The sequence below is a fragment of the Betta splendens genome, chromosome 24 (assembly GCF_900634795.4).
Source record: "Betta splendens chromosome 24, fBetSpl5.4, whole genome shotgun sequence".
In the NCBI taxonomy this organism is placed as follows: domain Eukaryota; kingdom Metazoa; phylum Chordata; class Actinopteri; order Anabantiformes; family Osphronemidae; genus Betta; species Betta splendens.
The window spans coordinates 11,818,859-11,834,484 of record NC_040901.2 but is presented as its reverse complement, the minus strand read 5'-3'; the positions used below and the strand labels follow the sequence as shown (position 1 = coordinate 11,834,484).

Genomic DNA, 15,626 nt, shown 5'->3' with positions numbered 1-15,626 from the left:
ACGCCCGTCCTCCCTGACAGCCCTCGGAGGCTCTGCTCCTTTTTCTGGACAGATGGGTGGATCCACAGCTCAGAGCGGTGTGTGTCTGCTGATGCAGCCAGGCGGTGAAGGTCTGCCTGCAGTGCTTTAAAGGCCACTTGATGAATGTGTGGCTTTGACGCACTTGCTTTGGGGCTTTTTCTCAGGCTTTCTCGTCTTTCTGTTATTTTTTTATCCCCGTCCCCTGTGGCCCCCCCTCCACCCCCTCCTCGGCAGCTCTGCCCTTGTCCTCTGGAGTGATGCACCTTCCCGTAACACTTCACTGAAGTGACAGTAGCGAAGCAGAGCTAAGCACTGTTTGTTACGTTTGCTCTTGACCTTCATGCGTCTGGAGTAAATCTTGAATCTTTATAAAACCCAATAAAGTCCTTTTGCTAGTGTAAGAGCACCGTAGAGGACGTTTAGGGTTAAAACCACAGGAGACACAAGGAGGAGCCGGTTCCCTCAGTACCTCCTTACAAAACTGGAGACTGAAGTCGATTCCATGCTGTGCAGAAAAACAAAGAGAGGCAGCACAAAGGTAACCTGACCTGTTTAACCTGTGAACGCTGGGGTGTCCAAACCTCGACCATGCCTCATAAACAGTTCACTTAATGCTGTTAAATGTGAAAAAACATTAGCAGTAGGTTAATGAACGGTCCAGTAGAACAGAGTTTTTAGGATTAGTCAGTCGTCTGTTGATCTGAAGGACATTAAATAAATGTCATGACAGGGAAACAGGTTGAACTATTTTACCAGGTGCTTCAGTTGGTGGTCGCGGTGCGTGAACAGTCTCACCTTTATGTAACTAAACAGTGACTGTATTACCTGCTAGCGGGGCTCAAATATTGTAATTATCCGCCGGTCGAGCGGCTGAATGTGTTGGTATAGTTCTATTTCCAGACAAGTCAATTAATTGGTTATATAATGTGACACTGAGTCCTGCGCTGCAGCCTTGGTTCCCACACAGCGCCATGTGTCTCTCTGAATCAGGTATTCAATCTATGTAATAGAAATGGATGAAGTCGTTCTGCTCCAGCCTTCCCACAAGTTTTTGTGGCGTGTGTGTGTGTGTGTGTGCGTGCATGAGTGGGTTGAGGTTTTATTTGGTTGTGTCTGGAATGATGTAAATCATGCTCCGCGCCGAGGTGGGAGGGACACAGCCGTGCAGCAGCTGACACGGGGGGATCCGTCACTGGAATGCAGCCTGTGCTGTAAGCTGTCATCTCCTGTGTCTTTGTCACGGGATCTTGACTCTGCAGCCACGTTAATTAATCACGCACACGCCTGCAGCAGCAGCACGGCCCGGCTTTGTGCTCGTGAATGGAAATGCAAGAGGCCACGCACAATTAACAGCGTGGATGTAGTGCATTATCGCAGTTTGGCTCGGACCCGTATCACTGGCGGATTTTCAACACGCGACTAAAATGTAGTAATTCCTCCCAGAGTAACCTTGACAAAATATGTTGACGCTTGAGTATCTGGCAGCAGGAGCCAAGAGGTTAATACACTTTAGGAGCGTGTGTGTGTGTGTGCGTGCCCCCTTTCTGCCTACGATAACACGATTAGCTAAAGGCTTAGCCATCACTTTTCCTCGCCTCCCTCTGTGACCTCTCAGAAAACACGGCGCAGACTCCACCGCAGCAGCCGTTGGGTCCAAATGGGATCACCAGCGGGCTGAGCGTGTTGAGATCTGGATCAAATTGTAGGATTAGGGATTAGTCCTGGAGTTTTGCATTGAGTTAATATTATAATATGGGACGCTTTGGGACCCTTTTTGTATCTTAAGAACACTTGTGGGCTGAGAAAGGCAGCGAGCTGAGAAGAAGGATTCAGGAAGCTGCGTCGTTAAAGACTGAATTTTCATAAGATGAAAGGCGCCCGCAGGCTTTTTTGTAAAGTCAGTGGCGCTTTGTCGTCACTGCTTCGAAGGATGAGGCTGCTATTTTTGAGCTGAAGCTGCTGAGTCTGTGTTTGGTGCAGATATTCATTTAGGAATATGTTTAATGTTTCCTGGCGCCTGTTTTAAGTGTATGACAGAACAGTTTGGATAATTTCACAGAACTAATTAACAAATTGCTGGACGTGATTAAATTGTGATGGTGCTGACGTGTCTGCAGTTCAACAAGTGCTGTGATTTAGTCATTATCATTATCAGGCTGCGTTCGGCGGCTGATTGGAAAATCAGGGACCACACTTTATTGCTTAAGTCACTGGAGATGAAGACTTCACTCATAGAAAAGTGGAAAAGTCCGTTTGGCTCTGAACAACGGTGACAGAGATGTTGAAGCGTTAAGGACCCAGAGCTGAAGGGCTCCGTGTTCACGTTCTGTGCATGATGACATTTACTACTTACTCTCTGTGTCATATATCTGAGCCAGTAAACCCATCGCTGCATTAAACGCTCCACTACCTTTACTGATATTTGTAAGACTCACCTAAACTCTGCTGAAAGTACGGTAGAATACAATAAAACGAAAACCTTGCAACAGATTACAGACTGTTCCTCTGAAATATGGCACGTCTAATTGGGCGAAAGATTAAAGGGGATCTTTGTGGGCTTGTTGCGTAATCCCTGTTTTCTCCACTGAGACACACACACACACACACACACACACACACACACACTGTTAACAAACCTCTGTCTAGTCAGTCAGCCTGGAAGTAAAAGTGAGCTGCGCCACATCACAGGCTTCATCTCTTCCTTTCCTGCCTGATCACGTAAAGTGAATGTTATGGTTTAGTGCATCACTCTACACACACACGCACACACACCGTATCTGTATGTGAACAGTGTAGAATAAAGACATCTCACTTCAGGGTGATGAATGAAGTGTTGTTTAAAACCCGTCCTTCTAGAGAAAGGATCCTCAAGTAAAGAAGGAAACAAAGGTGCTACACAAAAATACACGGATCAAGAAGTGCTTGAAGCAGTGAAAGCTGCTGGAAGGGAAAGAAAGCAGCAGTAAGAGGAGGAGGCTGGCAGTCGGCTCATTAGAGGATGAATGTAAGGAAGAAAAGGACAACTGGATGGATCTGGTTTCATGCACGCGGGAACAGAAGGACAGATCTTGTTTGCTAATGACTTTGGGACCCTCACTTCCCCGTCTTCCTGCCGTCTCTCCATGTATTCTTATTCTGTCTGGGAACAGGAAGCTAATGATTCTCGTCTTCCGAGGCCCCAGCGCTTTCATTTTTCATCTGTCCACCTGTTACTTCTCCTTTTCTTTATAGGTTAAGTCAATAAATTGGATCCTGTGCTGTCGTATCGTCTGACAGGCTCGAGACTGAGCCATGGTTTTTATCCCACCTTAAATTCCCAAACCATCACATCTGATTAGAATATGCTGCACTCATGCTCTGTGGGAATCAGTCTGCATTCAACATGTTTGCTTTAGGCAGCACGCTGACAGTGTTTTACGAGCTCAAGACAAGTGTATTTGTTCACAATTACACCAGGAAACGTCTCGTTATTTTCTCACCGTCTTCCTGTTTATTTCATCTTTAGCATTAATATTCTGGTCACCGTTTGATCATCTGTATCTCCCACACTATCATAGAGAGCGAGCACTGGAGGGGAAGGAAGCACAGTGACAGCACAATTGATGGGAGCAAACTGCCTCGTCCTCTTTTTGTCACTCTGGAGGGTTCAGTGGCGTGAAAATGTGAGAAGGATGAAAAACAGGAAGGGCCGAAGACAAAAGGCTGCAACAGTAACCTGATCCGCTGACGCGCTGCCGCCCCAGATGCAGCTTCGGGTCGGAACGTGAGACGTGTGGGCTCCTCTCACAGGCTGGACTTCTGTTTACTTGTGCCGTGTTTCTGCCGCTGAAGCTCGCTAATTAGCACGTTGTGTTTGTAAGGTGTACACACACACACACACACACACACACACACACACACACACACACACACACACACACACACACACACACACACACAGAAGGTAGACGGACTAACAGACCCACTGCTTCCCCGTCTGAGCTCGGTGCTCACACACGACACGTAACTGGAGCCGCTCTAGTTACCTGCTCTGCTTTTGTTGTGTCTTGGAGCTTGAGATTGTGTTCCTTTTTGATAGTGTGGATCTCTGGTCATACCGTCCATCCAGCACAGCTCTCACACAGACGGGCGTGTTGTTGCCTCGTAATCAAAGCCACCCTCATGGCTACGCTGCAGTCGACTGAAGTGTCCCGTTCCACAGGTTATTCTAAAGGAATATTAAATATTCCAGTCACAGCGTGAGCCCAGTAATAGATCTGATGGACAAAAACGGCTCCAGACGCCTTTTTGATGACTCGGCATTGTGTGTAACAGAAAGCTTTTAGCTGCCTTTAATTCCTCCCACCACTTGCAGAAGGACATGAGGCAGGAATCTCCCACTGTAACGAACCAGCGGCTCTTCAGCTTATCTCCATTTAGTATTATTTGAGCCTTGTGCCCTCGCGGTTCCTCTTTCTACCTTTATCCCTGCCCTTGATCTGTAGGTCGGCCTCTCATCACTGATGTATTAATGCTGTAATTTCTGCTCTCTCTCTCTGACTGTAGTGTTGCTTCCATTTCCATCTTTTTGCCTTTTCTGTCTCACCTCTAAGTGGTTACAGTGTGTCCTTATCAAGCATGTGAGGACTCTGCGGAGCTGCGAGTGCTTAGTATTAATTGCGCTCCCTGACACGTACACAGGCTGCGGTGTCGGAGTGTTGTTGCCTTCGTTGCGGGGTTCGGGTAATGACAGTGCTGCAGTGATGATTTGTGTGTCTGCGTGTCTTCCCTCCTGCTATGAGGCTAATCACTAGAGATGAGCAATACTCCCGGCGTTTCATCAGTGCCGATAATCGCTGCCTCGCACCATCTGTGGAGCAAAATAATTTATTAACTCCCCGAACGTGGCTCTCAACTTCTGCTGTTTATTCAGTGGTTTTTCCCAAGACTGCAGCCAACACCTGTTGTCATTCATACTTCTAAAAGGACTGATGCCTAAACCAGCTCCCAACACACACATTTCCACCTTTTCAGGACTTCTGATCATTCCTACTCACATGTTATGTAGCTTCTGCTATTGAAAACATCAAATCATGCCAGAAAAAGCTCCCGTGTCACAGTCTTTGCATCCGTGTGTCTTGCAGGCAGTATAAAAGGAGCAACGATCGTGGATGCTCTGGATACTCTCTACATCATGGAAATGTTTGAAGAGTTCGATGCTGCTACCGACTGGGTGGAGAAGAACCTTGACTTTAATGTGGTAAGTGTGCGTGCGTGCGTGCGTGCGTGTGTGTGTGTGTGTGTCCGTCCTTGTGAAGATAAACTAAATAGATTTTGCAAAAGCCTTAACCTTCTGCCATAAGCCATAATTCAGTCAATAAAGGCCTGAATTATTTATGTGTAGGGCAGAGATGAGCCTTCATAGACTGAGCCTTGACCCATTTAGCATCATCATTAAAATGCTCAGGTTAATAAGGGTTAAAATGTGAAGGAGGGAACATTTCATCGCCTGCAAGTGTTGGGGCAATAACAAGGAGGAATCTGCTCACGCTTTCATTACATCCTGCACGTTTTCACAAAGTGGACACGGCCTTTATTTATGTCCGTGGCAGAGAAAACAGGCTTTTATTTGGAGCAGACTTATATTAGAGACAGACTTTCATTTCCCTTGGTCCCTAGTTAATACAGAGCTCAGAACTTTCCTATTGTTTATGTTTATTATAAAGTTTCTAATTCATCAGTACACTGAGACATTTCAGGCATCCAGCAGCGGCAATTAGAGAATGAAAACATAATTTCTGTCAAAGCTGAAAGCCGTGATGTTCGCTAATTGACTAAGTTGATGCCAGGTTTTCCCAGCAACACTTGAATGCAACAAATAACAATAGAAGACATTAATCCACTGGCGGACGTCCCAAATCTAGATCACCACCTGTCTGCTGAGCTTCAGCCAAATCCGTTTGTCAGGAACATATCTCTGGATGTTACACACACACAGGAGAGAAAACAGCTTCTGCTTCCAACTTACATGTATTCTGTGGAGAAAAACATCACTATTCAGGATCAGAGAATAACACGGCTTCTTGTGTACTACCAGTAATACATTACAGTAGTATTAGAACACAGTGCCATCTATTTATGCCTGTACTGGGGGATAGCTTATTGTGTTGTAGTATATTTTGAAAAATTTATTAATTTAGGTCAAGACTTATTTAATTCCAACGTTAATAGAACCTTGTTTTTATCCTGTCTCTCTGAATAAATGGGTCAGTTACAAAACCACTACAGTTTGTAATCTGAGCATTAAAGAGTAGTCTTAACGAGTGAGGAGGCGATGTATGTTTTCAGCTGTAATATGTGGCAGACTGAGCTTAACGATGTGGGTATAAGTACAGTACAGTATGTTGGTACTAAAGCAAACCCTCTTTGATGTCTGCTCTTATTGTGGGAGCTTCCTCATTACGACGACGTCCCTGTTAACATCTCACATCAGGGGGAAACGGAAAAACACTTTTCTACTTTCCTTTTGTGTCCATGTTCCCAGATATTGGTGTGATCGCGTTCAGTCCGACACGAAGAACAAAGCCTGTCCATCTGTCTGATGTGATGGCATCGTCACACCCTGTAGTTAATCATGGTTTCACTTAGAACCGTGGATTTTCAGCATCACACGTCCTTTCATTCTCGCGTGAATTTTTTGCCACACCTGGATTTCCGGTGCCACTGCTGCATAATCTTGCCTTATTTATGATTTCCCTGTCACTCAAACAGCAGGAGCCCCATTGTTTTCTGGTGAGCTCTGTTCATTTGCTGCAGCAAGGCTACCATTGATGCAGCATGATTTACAGGGGAAGGATCTGGTGAGCTGTTATTGTAATGCTGGAGGGCTGAAAACATCAGGTTTATCCAGCAAAGCCCGAAATGGGGGCTAATGTTTCATCATTGAACTATTATCTGTTAGAGATTTGAGTAGAATAATCCAGGAAAGGACATTTACATATACATACATTCTGGGAGAAGCTTAGTTTAAAATGCTGCGACTGAGCTCTAAGCTGAGCCTTTTAAAGTGAAAGCGTCGTCACCTTGAGTTTGAGGTATTTTTAAACGCTCTGGAAACGGAAAAGAGACTGGAAGTTGTTTGAGTAACAGATGGGAGAGCTGGATACAGTATACTTGCTGTCTTTAAAAAACAGCTGTTACCGAGCGAAGTACAAAGGTTCTCGGTGGCTTTGAGTTGTCAGCACACGCGCCACATGGTAAAACGACAGCAGCAGCCTCCAGATCAAACCTGTTCTGCTTCCTCTCTGCGTCTTTTGTTTAAGGAGCTGCGGTGTTAGACTGACACTTTATATCCTCTCGACGCTACATCACACCTGGAAAATAATTGACTGACCCCAGAATCAGGATGAACGACAGGAAAGAAGCCTAGCACCGCTTCTGTAATAAACTATGAATACTGCGAGATAGAGCATTTGAGTTGGAGAATGGATTCATTTGACTGCAGCCTTTAATTAGAACCATGTTCAGGAGCACTGTGTTCTGTTAATGCCTGAGTCCTGCTACATCAGGACCCTTCACTCCTTACCTGTCAACGCTGACTACCGTCCAACGGTACAAAGCAGACAATTACACGTTCCCCCGTTGCTGCAGGGCGCTGTAAATGTAATGAAAGTCTTCAATCATTAAGGATTCGATGCTTTCGTTTTTACATTTGCATGGGACGAAGCGGTTTAGTGCGAGAAGCAAAGTAATTGTTTACTGCTCTCATCCCACTGTGTCCAAGCTTAATAGGTTTTCATACATGTCAAAGACTCTTTAAATTCACGTCAAAGCAGTGATGCGAAGCCGGGTTCTGTGGGTTTTCAGTTCTTATTTTTCTACGTGCGCATGTTGTAAACACAATCTGCCTGCATTAGGACAAAACAATATGTTTTTGGACCGTAACGTAATAAATGGTGTTTGTCTTCTACTCATCAGCCCATCTAAACCTGAATCGGGCCTGTCGTTACATTATTTTGGGCAGGACTGTGGTTTCTTCGTGTACAACTATGGCTTTGTCATTTAGGTCTCATAAAACTGTACAGATTATAGAAAGCAGGCAGTAAAAGGGAATAATACATCTACAGTCTTTTCACATTCCAGCTGCCTGTGCACCGTTGAGGTAATTATTCCATTTTAATTGGGACAAATTAGCTACTGAGTGGAACTAGCCAATCCGTCACCCAGACTTAGAATAAAAATGACAGAAAACATTTTGTCTGCCGCATTATTTTTTTCATTTTCCCCTGGAAAGGGTCTATTGTCCCAGTCTATCACTGGCCGACAGCAGTGACTTATGAGAGCTGTCTGTCAAACGCAAACTTCATCTGACTCAGGAATCTTTTCATAAAATTGAGAGACAGGCAGAGGAAGAATCAGCCTTGCATTGTTCTGCTGCGGAGACAAATGGCTTTACACATTCACAGTCCTGTTAGAGTTCGTCTCATTGGGTCCAGAAATAGCACATTGTGTGTTCAGATGCTTTTGAGGTGGTTTTGTTATCTAGATGTTGCTGGTAAAGTCACTACAGTGTGATGTGTCCTCTGCACAAATAATAATAAATATTTCATATGGAATAATACATATAATAACCAGGTGTGGTATGAATAAGAGCTCATGAACTTGAATTAAACATGTGAAAATGTTGTTGAATGTGAGAATCGATCATTTTCTCTACAGCTCTTGAATAAAACGTTTATTTACATTTGCCTTTCTCAAGAAGCTTGTTTATTCCTCACCACCTCTTGGCTGCTTCAATCCTAAAATATATTTGTGCACTGTGAAAAGCCTCCTTGGTCTAATCCTCCTTGAGGCCAACTAAGAGCCCAGAAACATCCCTCTGTTGAGATTTGATGCTTAAGTCACTTTTAGAAGGAGGAAAAATGTGTAGTAGTTTTTTTGTGTGATCTTGATCTCATGTTTGTTTCCCTCTGTTTCTGCTGCAGAATGCAGAGATTTCTGTGTTTGAGGTGAACATCCGGTTTGTTGGAGGTCTGCTGTCGGCCTACTACCTGTCTGGGAAAGAGGTAAGAAACAAAGGGAAGCGTCCCGTGGTGCTTTCTAACCGCACCTCTGCCATGAGCATTGAACAGAGATCTAAAGTGATGATCTCCAGGACCAGTGCAGCAGCGACTCCTCATCTGTTCTCTGTCGCTGCTGCCTCCATTCGTTCCCTCTGAGACGCCTTCAGCTCGTCCTGTATTCCAGTCATGCCCAGCTGCGGGTCAGAGCAGGTGGAGGGTTGCTGTTAGGTGGCCTTGGAGGAGTGATGGCTGCTGATGGACAGGCTGAGTGAACGCTGGCTGCAGCACTAAATGGCTGTTGTTGGACTGAAACACTACCACTGGAGCTGTGGCATTTGTAATGCGCTCAACATCCTCCGGGTCCAGAAACACTGGAAATGGATGAAGCTGTTACACACACAGAAAGCATTTGAACTATAATGATTTCACTAAAAATGAACAACATAAACGCTTTCCCGCTGCCTGGAACAGCTCGTTGATGGTAAAATCCACCAGCTGAACGCTGGTCGGCTGCAGCTCACGCTTTGTGTGTCTTCAGCCGTCCAACCCTGAGACGACGGGGCAAACGGAGAGTGGAGAGGATTAAACCGCAGTGGCAGAAGGAGCAGCAGCGCTCAGTCCTGGCCTGGCTCCGACTCAAAGAGGCCTGGGCCTTTGATGAAAATTTGATCAATAAATGTACAGCTGGTACTGACTGCATGCGCCCTACGAGCAGGCTTTTAGCGCTCCTGGCTGCACACAGATGGCAGCAGGAAGCCTCATCTGCTGGGGAGAAGTAGGAAGGAGCCCGCTAGGAAACAGAAATGAAGGATTAGCAATGACAAAAATGAGCAAGCAGCCCAAGCTAAAGCGGATGATGAAGTGTTGATGTGATACCTACATCATGGAACTGCGGCAAACACAATAAACCTTGAGTCATTTAGTCAATGAGCCGATGCAACTTTCTGTTGTATCCGTTCACAAGATTGAGCTTTTTGTCCCTTCCACAGCATTATTCTAGACTCATTATAGTCGCCAACAATGATGAGGCTGCTGATGAAATCTAATCCAGGAATGAGTGTCCCAGCTGCGCCGCTCATCCTGCAAAACAGCCCGGATTAGAACCAAAGTCCCGTCAGTGGAGAACCAGAGCACAGGTTTCTTACAGGCTTAAGGTCCCGACATTTAGACTCCCTGCCCGGCCATTATCAGCTGATATATACGGATTCTGATGGTTCTGTTGCTTCATTTGCACTTGGCAGGGATGTGCGAGGGCTGTATTTGCTTCCCACTGGACCACAGCGCAGATCAGCCTGACTGACTTCCGTTGGCACGGGCTTGTTGTTCCGAGGCACCAACAGCACAAATAACTTCTGGGTCCTGTTGCCAGACTTTTCTATTTTATCGAAAGACTTTATGTTCAGCGTTTGATTAAATTGCAGCAAAACCAGGCGGCTTTTCCCACTTGCTTTCTCCAAGTCCAGTATATTCACAGAGCTCAGCGCTGTCTGATCTGCAGTCCAGTGAGCATTAATCTTTTCCTTTATACTTGGCTACAGAATCAAATTACAGACGTACATTTACAATTACAGATCACTGAGACACGGTGGCTACAAATAACTGAACGCATTGCTTTATACAGCACACTGACGTATCCACACAGAGGCTGAAATGCCCAAAACAGCATCTTTTTCTAGTGGTATAATAATCTTCTTGAGGAGTTGGCATTAAAACAGAAAACTGTATGTTCCTAAGGAACTTTACCACAGAGTTCGCTTGTATTGTAGCTGAAAGGGGCTCAGTAAAAACCTCCAACTCAGGATTTATTTTTTTAATTTAGGAACTGACTTGTTGCCTGACATGATGAAAAATGCTCCGTTTTGCCTCATTTGGCTCCAATTACACCCAATCAGCAACCATCACATTGTAATTAGGCGAACCTCAAATACATCAAACCCAGTTGTACTTGTACCCACACAGACATTAAGCTTTCCTTCGTAGTAACTAAATCTTGAGGTGGCGCGTTTGCAAAAAAGCTAAAGTGCTGTGTTGAGAAAAACAGATGATCTAGTGAAGCAATTTTCTCTGGGACATAAAGAGTAATGCGGCCTGGCACCGAAACGGAAACTGAAGCAGAGAGAGAGGGAAGCCGTGTAAGTGAGTGTAGGTACAGCATCTGTCTGGGTGGAGAAAAGGGGACAATCACTCATATCAACATACATTGATTCTGTGGGACTCGGCTCAAAGAGACACTCGACTGTCTGAGTTTGGGACCCACACGCGCGAACAAAGAGCAGCGCTCCAACCGGGCCCCCGTCAGAACCGAGCCGCCTCCTTGTGCAGTGACTGGATGAGGGAGGCGGCCGCTCGGTGCCTCTCGTTTTGGCTCTGCGTCTCTGGATAGTTAAAGGCACTTTTTCCCACTGGGACCCGTCGCTATAAATAGACGCGTGTCACTGTGTGTCACTTGGACTTGAAAGCATCCACCAAATGGGGGCGTCTTGTGTAAATGTTAAACAGTTGTATTATTCACAGAGGTGTCGGAGCAGAGATCAGGCTTTTATGTAGATGTGTCTCTGATGCCTCATTCATCCGGGTCTGTGTTTGTCTGTGTTCTTATGTAAATGCTCACACAACATTTTTGATCCAATTTGCTCAAATGACAGCGTTCTTCATGTTTGGTGCCGTGCGATTCCCCCCCGGAGGCTTCTGTCCTTCACGCTGCCTGAGGAAATGCGGCCGAGGTGACCTGAAGTTTGTTTGCAGACCTGTGTGCAGCCTTTCCCTCCTCCCGTACCTGCAACAAAGGCCCGTGATACAGAGGGATGCGTCAGAGCCCCTGACTCCGCTTCCGGTTGAATGGTTGTTAGAAAAACGCGCTTCGAGCCCAGGAGGCGCCACGTGCAGTGGCCGCTGAGAGGCCGAGGGTGTCGTAGCTGAGAGTTTGAGAAGGTAACAAACAGCTGTCAGCGGTCAAAGCGAAGACGAGAAGCAGGGAAGTGATGCTGAGCTTTATGGGAAGATGAGGGGAGCTTTAAAAACCACCTTCACCTCAGGCTGTGTAGATGAAGAGTCATTGATTGGTGGGCGTTTCGTCGAGCAGCAGCAGTGTGAGTGCGTCAGCCTTTGTGTTCACTGCTCATATGCCGGAGCAGAATACAAGCGTAACTGATGTTGTGTGGAACCAGGTTCTTGTTCAGACTCGCTCCCTGACGTCGAGGCCTCACGGCTCTGACCTGGAGCTCAGCTTAAACACACAGTGACGCAGTGGTGCTCCTGGTCCCAGTCACTCTGTGAGAAGATCGGCTCTACCGGAGGTCGTCCGCCTCCTGCTGCGGCCACATAAAGGTTGTTTGGCCGGGCGCGGACGATGACTTTTCTGGATATTCATCTTAATCTCCTGTGAGAGCGGTCTAATCTTTCAGAGGAGGAGGGAGCGGGGCTGCAGATGTGAGGAGGGGGAGGAGTCGCGTCGGGCAGCTGCGATGGCAGACGTCATCAGGTAAAAGTTCTTCAGCTCCAGACGTTGACAGTGTTGCGTAAGAGCAGGTTTGTGCTTCAGTTTAGTTTCACATAGTCGTCACTGGACTGAGCTCAGGACCATTTATCTACATTTGTATCTATGATGCAGCATAGTGGAGAATGTTTAGCTGTGACTGCTATGAACCTCAAATTGCACTTAATCTCATTGTCCACGTCAGCGTCCACCTGCTGTTCCTCCTCAGTCTGAGCTAATGGGATTAGCCACCGAGCAGGCAGCACACCGGGCCTGTAAACACACACACACGGACACACACACGGACACACACACGGACACACACACACACACACACACGGGCCTCTATTAGTACACACTTGCATCACACCAGCCTGCGGCCACGCTGCCTGACGGGGGATTGGTTGGGTCACACGTGGCTGCCGTCTGCAAATGCATTTGTCTGCGTCACCGCATACGTGCGTGCGTGCGGTTCCAGCAAACGGCCCGGTCGGACCAGGAACCAGGACGCGCCCTGTGCAGAGCAGGGTGGAACACGCCTCATCTGTCGCCGGGTGCCCACGCGTGTCGGCGCACGCCGAACAACCTGCCACACTGGTCTGAATCGGGGGAGCGACGTCTGAGGCCGCGCTCGTGAACGTACGGCAGCTTTTAACCATGACGCCGCTACGCGTCTTCATTGGCTGTTACTGGAACAACCCACACAGAGGTTCCAGCAGTGTGACGCTGCTGAGAATAACAGGTTTGGTGGATTCCAGTGAACTGCAGGCACACATATGAAGTGGAATGCGTGTTTCCTCTGTCCTGTGGATGTGGACCCAGGACGCAGCGTGTTGGGCCCTGAGCTCAGCAGCTCAGTGCAGGATTAGGTGCTCGGGTCGGTCGGTGCCGTGGGCCGGGCTGTGGGTGAGTCCGTGACTGCAGCAGGGTGAGACGTGTCCCCCCGGCCGTTAATAAAGTAGTTTCTACATGAACCGGTCCCGGCGGCGCCCGGCGGACCTGCAGCAGGCGGCGGCTGGAAGCCTCGGCGTCCCCGAGGCCGCTGCAGCTTTGTTTCAGTCCCAGTGGAGCGGCCTGAAGGGAGCCGGCTGCTTCCGACACCAGCTCTCACCGGACCTTATCGCTTCCCCTGGAAAGACGATAAGGCGGAGGAGCTATTTGCCTTGTTAATGTGCCCCCTACACACACACACACACACACACACACAGCGCTCTGAGTGACGGGAAGTGGAAGTCTCTGGATTCGCTCTCATTTGAGTATTATCAGACGGAGCCACTATCTAATCACAGATTAGCAGTCGACTCGGGCTTCGCTATTGTTCAGCTCCGTCTCTCTTCGCCAGCGTGTTCCCTGTCATCGTCCGCCCGTTTGTTTTATGTTCTAATCTGTGCCTTTGCATGTGTTGCATTGGGTTTAGCTTGGTCAGCCTTGTCGCCCATGTAACACTGACTTCAGATGGAGCGGCCTAATGTTTCAGCTTCACCCTCCAGCCTCTCAGCATTTCAGGACGCTTTGAACAAATACTCTGATTAAGAAAGTATTGATCTGAACACTTTCCGTTCTGTCTGGTGCAGACTGGGAATGACTTAGAACCTCTGCACGGCTTTAGGTGCAGAACAACGCGGCCAGGACGTACGGCGGGAGTGTGACTGAGCTTCTTCTGCACTGAGAAACCTGGGCCTGTGTTTGTTTAGTTGTGTAGGATTCTTCTCTGTAATAATGCAGTTTTCTCTCTGGTTGCTGCGGGTTCACACCTTTATTTGTTTTACACCACCTGCTCCAACCACCGATAATGAAACCGATGAACCAGTTCAGTAAACAGGCGTCGGGTCAGAGGATGCTTCTGTCTGTAGCCTGTCTGTTTATGTGAAGTCTTTGCTCCCTGACCTCCATTCTGACACGCACGTCCTCAGGTCCACGCTGACTCGGCCCAGCTCGGCCCAGCTCGGCCCAGCTCGGCCCAGCTCGGCCCAGCTCGGCCCTCGTGGCCTCGTTCTCATCGCAGCGCGTGAACGCGTCGTTCCCCGCGGCGCTGTTCTCAGCATCAGCTTCGTACCGGCTGTCGGTACCTTACAGTCCGGTTGCATCAGCTGTCTCGCAGGCTGCCTGCGACCGTTTCTGGTTCACGCGGCCTCTTTTCGGGGCATGCGTGTGTGTGTGTGTGTGTGTGTGTGTGTGTGTGTGTGTGTGTGTGTGTGTGTGTGTGTGTGTGTGTGTGGGATCTGAGCATCTTCAGTTTGACAGGTAGCTTTGTTTAACACACTGGCTTAAAGGTCTTTGCTGGTGATTCTCAGCCTCACTTCCTGTTACTCGACCATCAGCTCTGCACATTATAATAATCAGGAACCCTAAAGCGCGTCGATGGTTCTGGTTCGTCCTCATGTCATAAGATGCTCCAACCCGTCAGCAGGCGGCCGGACGTGGAGGCCCGGCTGTGTTTCTGGAGCCCTGACACCAGTTTGCTCTGTTTAGCTTCGCCGCTGGGAGTCGGGTCAGGCTGTTTACAGTCTTTGGCCTTGTGTTCAGGGGAATATTTGACATTTTCCTCTGGATCACATCCGGCCAGGGCTCCGGCCCAGGCTTGTTCTCTGACAACACTCACTCTCCTCTGGGACGTTTGAATGACACTTCACTTTCCTCTCCAGCCGTTGTTCACTTCACTCTGATTACAAGTGTTGTTTTGTCTCTGGCTCCAAAAGGTTGATTTTTTTTTTCCCCTGAAACATTTCTCTCTGTTCCAAACAAGGTGCTGAAAGGCATCTAGAGCCACATAGACACCAACAGTAGTCTGGTTTCCTCATGCTGCATCTCTTTGTGGTCATTGTGGGTCTTAAATGCTGTGTGTGTATCTGTGTCCCCTCAGAGGCTTTGACTCGGTGGCCCTGACCCATCAGCAATCTCCACACGCTCCCGGCCCTCGGTGCCGAGTCCTGTGTGGAATGCGGTGTAGTTTGTAAGCAATTGAATTTTTTTCCCTACTGATAAAATCAGATATGAGCAGGGAAGCCGAAAAATCCAATCACAAGTGGCACTGGAGATACATGAGCTGCAGCTAAATGTCGGGCATGAAGCAACGTGGACGCGAGGCC

At 47.7% G+C, this 15,626-nt stretch overlaps 1 protein-coding gene across 2 annotated transcripts in view; it reads left to right on the top strand.

Annotated features, from left to right (window-relative positions):
- The window catches only part of man1a1 (mannosidase, alpha, class 1A, member 1), a 60,619-nt gene that overhangs the window by 24,967 nt on the left and 20,026 nt on the right, over nt 1-15,626 (top strand). For both annotated transcript variants that reach the window (XM_029140888.3, XM_029140889.3), the window contains exons 3-4: nt 5,145-5,260; nt 8,985-9,065. In XM_029140888.3, coding sequence (XP_028996721.1) covers nt 5,145-5,260; nt 8,985-9,065 — 197 coding nt within the window. The remainder of the gene's footprint in view (nt 1-5,144; nt 5,261-8,984; nt 9,066-15,626) is intronic.